Here is a 9,796-nt window from a genome sequence, read left to right as displayed (position 1 = left end):
TTCGTCGCGTGGTCGCAGTATATTGTGGCTGGTATCCCCCGGCGTCCAATGAACCTTTTGGGGGCGAAAATAAATTTATCAGCGGTTAAGTCAGATACGAGTTCTAGGTGTACTGCCTTTGAAGCGAAACGAAACAAAAATTGGTATGTACATTTTCACGGGTGGTCGACCGCGAATTTTCAAAGTAATGTGAATGGGCCCAAAATAATCTACTAAACATATTGTAAATGGCCGTTGGGCTCGTAACCTGTCGGCGGGTAGATTGCTCATGATCTGACTTTTCAGTTTCGGCTTATAATGGAAACAGTGAATGCAATCTCTAACAGTTCTACCACAGGCTTCTCGAGCGTTCACCAGCCATATTTTTTCTCGCAGAAGCGCTACTAGTGCCTTTGGACCAGCGTGATGGTTGCAAAAATGTAGGAACCGGATGTATGCCTTCACAAAGTGTGAATTCTTGCTTAACAGCAGAGGAAATTTGGCATCCTACTCGAATTAGTTTGAACGAAAAAGATGATTCTGAGAATTCGTGCACGGTGCAGCGAACGAAGGTGGCGCCGTCAGTGGTACCGCTACTTTGGTTTTGCCGATTTTGACAGTTGTGGTAACTTGCAAATAAAACTTTGTTTACAAATCAGCGAAAGAGAAATTTGAACTATAAGTGAAAAATCAGTTTAAATTGTGTTAATTTGCAATTTGTGAGTGATTCTTGAGTTGAAGTCTGCGTAAAAACTAATACAATGAAGTGCTGTGTGTTAAACTGCGACAGCCGTCAAGATGCAAGAAGCGTAGATGCAAGTGTAGCGCTGGGACGAATCGCTGCATTTTGTGTACATAGGGCACGGCAAAGCCGTTCCCCAAATGTTTCTCTATTATTATATTAACAGCATTTCCTCACAATGATTTTGTTTCTGCTCCACGCAGCCTCCATTAACAAGTTAACTAAACAATCCCGCAGAGATGCTGCTGCAGTTTTCTGCAGCAGCCTTAATTGCAAAGCAATGGAGTGCACTAAAACGTTTGCTGAAGCAGTCTCAATTGCAAATTAATGGAGTGCACTAAAATGTTCACAGTTCTCTAATATATTAGGTGAAAAATGATATATTTTCGCACTTAGCAAAATTAAAACACGTTTTTCGCTGTAAAGTGAACTGCCTTGGCAGTTTCAACTCGTTCTTCTTTTCGCTCTATTCTTTGTTTACTTGTGGTACACAAATGTCAACGCACAGGACGGCGCAATCTTGTATTCTATCATTCTTGGAATTCGTGCAGAAACGGAGTCAATTTCTGTAAGCGGGACGTTACACATTCAATTTTCCCCTTTCAAGTTTCAATACACTCACACTATTTCACTAGCACACTCTTATTTATTACTTGAATGGGCAACTTGCGTTCAATTTTTCCCTTTCAATTGAGTTTCGATTTTGTTTTCAATTTAGTGAAAATAAAAAAATACTAAGCTTCTGCATGCTAAAATGTTAATCTACAATGGAATTAAAAATGGAAAATGGTCTTCAGAAGCTGGTTAGTTGCATTTGGGGTGTTCACAGTTCGTTCCAAATTGTGTCTGAAAATGTAGACGTCTACATTTTGAGACATCTTTAGCATCAAACTGTGAGCACCCCTTTCTAGCAGTCGTCGCAAAATCGTCTCAAAACTTTTCTGGTGTTGCCAGACATTTCTTCTTTGCGTGCTTTTTTATATGTCGCCTTTCGATTTTGTTTCTGAAAAATTGTAATTATTTAACTTAATTACCAATTCCTAATATTTTTTATTTCTTTTCCTTGATTTATTTCTTTTCATCAGAAATTGCGCTCAAATTAAATGCAAATACAGAAAACGTGCCCAATAAATAAAAAAAATGTGATTAGTATTGCCATAATGCAACCCTGCTGCGAGGTTGCAAAATGTAGACGCGTAAAAAACATACCTTTGAGTGTGACAAAATGTAGACGGCGTCGTTTTCCAATTTTGTATGGGAAACAACAACACCACAGATTTTACGGTTAGAAAACGTCTTAAAATGTAGACGTCTACATTTTGAGACACTATTTGGAACGAACTGTGAACACCCCAATTGTTTTCTTGAAGACGACATGTTGACAATGAAATCTGTTCGCAAATTGAATGCAGCCTACGTAATGACTTTCAATTTCAATGATTTTTGACAAGCAATGTGTGTGAGGAAATTGAAAGACAGTGTAAGCTCGGGGGAAGTGCGATACTTTTCGATAAATCTATGATTTCTTCGCTAAATTCAAAATGTTGTATTATTTCGACAATTTTAAGGAAACTCAGTTGTAATTCCTTTGCGGTAGGTACCACTTCAAATTCTAGCTTTCGATCTCGTGTTTTTCGAGGCCATCTTAGTATATAAGCGAAAATCCGAAGCACCTTTGTATGAGATGAAAACTTTTCAATTATTTCTATCAGTGGATTTATTGTGTTGATTGCTGTTAACGTAACTGCGTTCCTTTTCTTTTCAAGTGATTGCTGCTCTGGAGAGAGGTTAAAATTGGCATTTTGTGGCCATAAAGCAGGGTCTTCTAGGAGGAACTGCGGGCCAGAAAACCATATTGATGCATTTACTTCGTCCACGTTACAACCCCGAGACACTTGATCCGCTGGATTTTGTTTTTTTGGGACATGTCGCCATTATGCATTCTGGGTCCACTCTTGGATTTCGGACACTCTATTTGCGACGAAAGTTTGCAGCGAAGATGGATGCGTTTTGATCCAGTGCAAAACTATTTCGGAATCTGTCCAGAAATTAACTTTTTCTATCGGTCGACTCAACATTGGCGAAGTTCTTGACCATAATTTGGCCAGAAGATGTGCTGCCGAGAGCTCTAAACACGGAAGGGATTTATTCTTCAGCGGAGCTGCTCTAGATATTGCAGTAAGCAGCGTACATCTCGTACCACTAGCGGTTGGGCTACGTATATAGACGCAGCAGCCGTACGCTCTTATTGAGGCGTCGGAAAAGCCATTTGACAGCTGGCACTCGACTCCGTATTTACATACCGAGGAATGCTGACTGATGAAAGCTGCAGTAAATTTACATTAAGGTTTTGCCAGCTAGTGTCGAGGTGCTATGGAATCGACTCATCCCAGTCTAGCTTTTGAATCCAAAGCTCTTGCATTAAGATTTTTGCTTGGGTAACTAGCGGGGCTAATAAACCAAGAGGGTCAAAGAGGCGAGCAGAACCGATAGAATTTTTCGTTTGGTTGATCGCAGCTCACTAAAGTTGTCTTCCAGAATGAAGCGAAAAATGTCATCTTTCGGCTGCCAGTGAATTCCCAGCGTTTTCGTAGAGTCTGTGTCGCTGAGCTGCAATAACTTCTCATGACTCTCGCTGTTCGACCGGTTAGGGTGATTGGAAAACCACTTTGCTAGTTCGAGGCCTGCCGATTCAAGAACTTTATTCACCTTAGTTTGAAGTTGGATGAGGGATTTAAAATCGTCGGATCCTGTTAGCAGGTTGTCGACATAAAAAGCATTTCGAATGACTTTGGCGCCGAGTGGATATTTCGATAAATTCATGTCGCTTAGCATTTGAAGACACCGTGTAGCGAGAAATGGGGCAGGCGCAGTGCCGTAAGTCACGGTATTTAAACTAAAAACTTGCAAATGCTCTGGTTGATCTGGTCTCCACATTATGAGTTGGAAGTTTCTATCATCTTCGTGCACTGAAATCTGTCGATACATCTTTGTGACGTCGGAAGTAATGGAATATTTGTGGAATCGGAAGCGATGGAGTGTCGAAAAAAGCTCTTCTTGAACTGTCGGTCCGACTATCAAGATATCGTTTAACGCACATGTGTGGATGTACGGCTTGAAGCGTCAAAAACTATGCGCAACTTGGTAGTCTTAACACACACTAATAATGTGGCTCACTCGGGATTTTGTTGTTTGTGGGGCTCATGTGGTCCAATTCTAGGTACTCTTTCATTAAGTCCAGATACATTTTGTGAATTTCTGGATCTTTCAGAGTCCTTCTCTCCAGCGCCTGAAACCGCCGAGCTGCCTTTTCATGCGAATGACTGAGTAACTTACGATCATTTTTAAAAGGCAGTCTGACTTGAAGCCTTCCCTCCGGTAAAACAACCGTGGTTTTTAAAATACCTGCTCGCATTCAGCTTGTTCAGGAGTTAGTCTTTTGAGGTTGCCTTCGAGGGTCGTTCTTCCAGCGCCCAAAATTTCTGGACGGTGGCATCGATATTTTCTATATTTTCCTCGGCTTGGTATAATGTGCTATTTACTTGTGCACTGGAGCTTTGACTTGAGGCATATTTGCCCGAAATTATCCAGCCTAACAATATTTTTGCAGCGTTGGCTGCCTTGGGCTGGTTTTAATGTGACCCACCGATAACAGATCAAAGAACATTTTAGCTCCCAATAATATATCGATCTTTTGACACTTGAAAAAGTTCGATATTTTGTGGGATTTTCCAGCCATTTGTGTTCACTGTGTGATCTGGGTTGGGTTGGCTGATATCGACGCATTACCCAGAAATCTGTTGAAAATTCAAAATCATTGACCCTCAATTTTACGAAGGCATTTAATTTGCCTTGGACCCTTTTTATTCGAATTGCCAATTCCAATTACATTCAGAGTCGACTTCTGTCTTGGAATTCGCAATTTTTTGCCAGCTCCTCGATCATAAAGTTGACTTGGGACGCAGAGTCAAGCCGAGCACGAGCTGGCACATAACTACCGGAGCAGCACTTTATGTACACTACGGCTGTGGCTAGCATGACGCGATCTGGCGCACTGCTGGTATGTATCGCCTGTGTCGTCGGAGGTTGACGCTCAGTTTCAAAAGAGATCGGGTATTGGTGCGGCATTGTATGGTGTGACCGATTGCACACGCGGCAACGATCTGATTTGCACCTTGAGACGGTATGTCCCTTTCGCCAGCAATTTATGCACAAGGAAACCGATTTCGCGTATTCGTATCTCTGAAGAGCAGTCAATGCTTGGAATTTTGGGCAAGATGTAATGAAATGGTCCTTTGAACCACAGTGCAGGCAAGTTGGCTCTTTAGAGTTTGTTGCGATCAATGCTGCTTTCGATCTTTCGAATTGTTGATTCCTTGTCTTCTGTCGAGTGTCTGAATTATTAATTTTTGTCTGGAATGAGGAAGCTTCTTCAACAGAAAGATGCTGCTACCTCTTATTGAGCATAGCTTCACACTCAGCCCAAAGCGGCAATTTATCAAAGTCCAGCTGCTCCTCCCACTTTGACTGAGTAGTGGGATCAGCCTTGGACATGACTATGTGAATTAACATCGAATTTGAAATATGTTTGTCATCACCCAGAGACAAAAGCGAGTCATACACCGCGGACCATGAACGAACGAATAAAGAGCACCCAGCACGGCGTGCGAGAAAAGTTATTTTTTTGCAGTGACGTCATTTTTTCGCCGCCATGTGAATGAAACGGAATGAAACCTGTGTGTGAATGAAAGAACCGATTAAAAAATGACGTCATCAACTATTTTTTTTTTTTCTCAAATGCAATTACAAATACACGGTTGCCGTGCTGGGTGATCTTGTTAGTTGGTTCATGCCGCGGACACTGTGTCGATTATCGATCGCAAAGACGAAGCAGAAGGTTTTTGAATTTTAGTAAGATCAAAGAGTCCAGAAACTGTATTGAAAAGTATAAGACATTTATTGTCATATACTCTCCTCAAACTGGCCAATGCCTTTGCCACATTTGGAAGGTCTTCACTGTGCCCAATGCTTCACCGGATCAGCGTTGCCACAAATCCGACCAAAATCGTTTACAACCTACCAAATAAAGAATTCTGAAAGCATACAGTTCATTTATTTAAGATTTAATATTTCGAATGAAACTTTAACAAAAGAGGTTAAATTGGTTAATCTTCTTTAGAAACTACCTTAGCTGGTGTTATTATTTGTAAAAGTTTTATATCTTCACGCTTGAAATCAAATCTTAAATTTATTTGGTCCAAAAACTCTATGTAAAACTTTAATATATTGGTTATGATTATTTTAATTTTTAAAATAAATATTAATATTGTTACTGATCGCATCTTTTTTAATAAAGTTACTCAAAATTAAGAGATAATGTGCTTTGATAGTTGCATATAAGTATTGCAAACGAGAGCTTTCAGCTAGGAACTCTTTGTTTAGATAGTTAGCTATGGGCAAAATATACGATAGGAATAAAACATAGCATTTGGTTTTGCACACATTCCTTTGGCCAGGTCTGCCGATCGCATACCGTTTACTTCGGAGGAGCAGGAAATAAAACAAGGTTTCAAACTATCCCATTGCTCAACTATTCTTAGACATCGTGTTTGAGATATGCCTAAGATTTTGTGGGGTTTTACCGAACAGTAATCCTGAAATTCCTTCAGTTCATGTATCCTCTTTGGACTGTGGGAAAAGAAACTATGTATGTTGCGGCACAGTGTCTCAATGCTTTTCGGCAATTTTTTTACAAGCTTGAGCAAAGGTGAAGTGAGTGGCATGTGCACTCTATATAAAATAAATCGGTTTCTGCACTCAATAATGTTTTCAGCCCGCCCAAATCTCCAGCCATACATTGGCTCCATCAGTGGCCATACCAATTAGGTTTCTTATTTTTAAAGGCAGGATTGGAAAATGTTTAAAATGTACAATTGGCAAATATTTATATGCGAAATGATGTTTGATTTTTTTTTTTTATAATTAAGAATTTCAAAACTTAATTTAACTATCCGACCAAAGTCTTACTTTGCCTACCAACCTACCAAATGGAAAGAAGCGACCAAATTTGGTCGGAAAAGACCAATAGTGGCAACACTGCACCGGATAAACACGACACTACATAAATGATTAAGTTTTTCGATATCCGGGATCGTACGGTCGTTGTGCACTAAACTCTCAAACAAGCTCATGGAATTCTTAAATTCAGAATATTCCCCTTTGAATTTGGGTAGCGACATCTTAGGGAGTCGCGAGCTGTAAGGTGCAATAAATGAAGATTCGGCAACACAAGATTTATTTTTTGCGAGAATGGACCTAATCATGGACTTCGTTTCTACAACTATGTCCTCCAATTCTCCACGGGCCAAATCTTCCTCATCAATTTCTTCTATTCTTGAAGGTTAAGCGAACGTCGAAGTGAGCGGACGTGTTTTTTCTCTGCTCCGTTTAAATTGCATTTTTACTGCTTTTTATTGCTTTTTTTGTGTGCAAAATGTCTCTTTGTGCTAATTGTAGTGTCACCCGTGCACTTAAAGATAAAGTCTTGATCGCGATTGCTGATTTAGAAAAAATAAAAAGTGTTTTATCAGAGTTCGTTGACTCTGTGGGTGATGGAGCTATTCCCCTGGCTCCCAGTGCAAGTGAAAATAAGCGGGTTACACGACTAACAACAAAAGCCAAAGCCGGTGACAATGTTGTTGCTTGGCAAAACAGTGTACAAAGGCGGCCCACCCGCGCTAGTGCTAACAAGTTAAATAATGAGCAATCAAGCTCTAATGTGCATAAAAACAACAATAATAACAATGCTAACACTGATACTGCTACTGCTGATGCTAATTTGCCTGTACTCAAAATTTCCAATGAGAGCGAAAGCAATACTGGTTTGACTACTTTTGATGACAACACGATTGTTGTTGCTAACGCTGCTACCACCGACTCATCTGGAAGTACAGCTGATAACATTCCTGGCTCTGCTACTGCTGATACTAACACTGCTGAAACTGATGGTGATTCTATGCATGCTGCTTCTAGTTCTGCTTCTGCTAATGATAGTGTTGAGAATGCTGCTTCTGGTTCTGCCGTGGGCAATTCGTCAGGTGCTAATGGTGCTAATGATGACAATATACAAGCTGAAAGTGCGACTGATAAAGGGCAAACAGATAATGCACAGTGGTCTATTGTTGCTAATAGGCGACATAAAAAACAAAATCAGCGTAATCATCGTATTATCGGCTCTAATGTTGAAACCCAGCTGGGTGTAATAGTTCGTCGCAAATGGCTGCACTTATCATCGTTTGTAGCCACTGTAACGTCGGATGACATAATTGCGTATGTGGCTAATCGTGCGGATATTAACCCTAGTTTGTTATTGTGCTATAAGCTTGGTCGAAGTGGTGCTGATCCAAGCGCCATGAGATACGCCAATTTTAAGCTTGGTGTGCCGCAAGCACACTATAATAAAGTTTTCAAGTCGAATATGTGGCCCGCCAATGTTGCAGTTCGGCCTTTTGATTTTTTTCAAGAGGGTCTCCAGCCTCAGCCAACGAAGTAAAGGACGCCTATACTACTGGTGGCGGTAAAATTAGAATATACTACCACAATACTTCTGGAATTAGAACAAAAAATGAGTCCATCTACACTTTGAGCTCAGAACTAGATTATGATTGCTTCGTTATAACTGAGACTTGGCTTAATGAAAATTTTTTCGATGCTGAGTTTTTCAACCCTGAACTTTTTGATGTCTTTCGTAAAGATAGAGATTATGCTAAAACTGGTCTTAGCAGGGGTGGCGGTGTTCTTATAGCTGTACGCAAGTACCTTCGTGCTTCGTTTCTTCAGCTGAACAATCCCGATTCCTTGCTCGATCAACTGTGTATTAAGTTGAATGGCGCCTGTGGATTGCTGTTCATTTGCTTGTCTTATGTTCCACCTGGTAGCTCTGATGATATTTACAAGGCGCATGTCGACAACATTTTGTCTGTTCAAGATATTATTGGCGACAATCAACTTTGTATTTTTGGCGATTTTAATTTGGGTAATGTTTCCTGGAGATGTTTGGATGGTAATACCTTTCTTACGCCGGCCAATGTTACTACTTTTTCTGAATGCTATTTAGTTGATAGTTTGCAATGTATTGAATTACTACAAGTGAATAATGTTTTTAATGTATTAAATAGATTATTAGATCTAATTTTTGTAAGCTATAATACAAACTATAAGCTCTCGCAGGCAGCTAGTTTCATTTCACCCCCAAATCAACATCATAATCCGTTGGTCTTGGAAGTAGAATTTTATCAATATTTTGAATTACCATCTGGCTTGCAGCCAGTTGCGTTTAACTATTCTCGCTGTAACTTTTTTGATTTGAATACCTTGTTTGATTTGGACTGGCCTGGGCTTTTGGGAAACTTGAATGTTACTGGCTGCTACGATATTTTTAAGACAACAATACTTGATATTTGCATAAGTCACATCCCAAGGCTTAGTACAAAAACCAATAAAAGACCGTGGTTTTCAAAAGAGCTTAAACGAGTGAAGAATTTAAAGAATAAGTTTTTTAAAAAGCATAAATTGTCTAACAATGAGCATTTTCGCAGGCGTTTTATATATTATCGAGCTAAGTTCAATAAGCTCAATAGGTTGCTATATCGCCGTTATACTCGAAGCGTTGAAGGTAACATTAAATGTAACCCTAAATCTTTTTGGAATTACATTAAATCAAAGAAAAAATGTTCTGATATACCTACATCTGTGCATCTTAGGGGGGTTTCAGCTAACTCCTTATCTGATGCATCTAATCTGTTTGCAAATTATTTTTCCGCTAATTATATCTCAGACAACGCTAGTGATGTCATTCCCGATGAGATTCTGTCAAGTTTCGCTACTTCCATCAACTTTGGAAAGTTAAGCTTGACAGAACTAGATATTGCTAATGGCATTAAGCAGCTTAAGATGTCAACTACAACTGACGCTGATGGTGTTTCTGCTGTGTTATTGAAAAATTGCTCTTCTCTGATTGCTCCGTTACTGCATATTTTTAATAAGTCTCTGTCTTCTGGCATTTTTATAGATGCT

The 9,796-nt window shown here is 39.8% G+C and overlaps 1 protein-coding gene across 1 annotated transcript; it reads left to right on the top strand.

Moving 5' to 3' along the window:
• Positions 1 to 7,202: 7,202 nt before the first annotated feature.
• On the top strand, positions 7,203 to 8,287 carry LOC108367036 (putative mediator of RNA polymerase II transcription subunit 29). Its single transcript, XM_017621558.1, has 2 exons — positions 7,203 to 7,627; positions 7,724 to 8,287. The coding sequence occupies exons 1-2, from the start codon at positions 7,215 to 7,217 to the stop codon at positions 8,271 to 8,273; spliced, it is 963 nt and encodes a 320-aa protein (XP_017477047.1). The 5' UTR covers positions 7,203 to 7,214; the 3' UTR covers positions 8,274 to 8,287.
• The last annotated feature ends 1,509 nt before the right edge of the window (positions 8,288 to 9,796 follow it).

The sequence above is a fragment of the Rhagoletis zephyria genome, unplaced genomic scaffold (genome assembly GCF_001687245.7).
Source record: "Rhagoletis zephyria isolate East Lansing unplaced genomic scaffold, Rhagoletis_zephyria_1.1 Rzeph_scaffold_02510, whole genome shotgun sequence".
Taxonomy (NCBI): domain Eukaryota; kingdom Metazoa; phylum Arthropoda; class Insecta; order Diptera; family Tephritidae; genus Rhagoletis; species Rhagoletis zephyria.
This window is presented reverse-complemented; position numbering and strand designations above follow the sequence as displayed.

What these genes read in the sequence shown, in the direction of transcription:
- LOC108367036 (XM_017621558.1), top strand. Translation starts at nt 7,215, where the DNA reads ATGTCTCTTTGTGCTAATTGTAGTGTCACCCGTGCACTTAAAGATAAA. An exon ending in ACTACTTTTGATGACAACAC is followed by an intron (nt 7,628 to 7,723) that starts GATTGTTGTTGC and finishes CACTGCTGAAAC; the next exon opens with TGATGGTGATTCTATGCATG.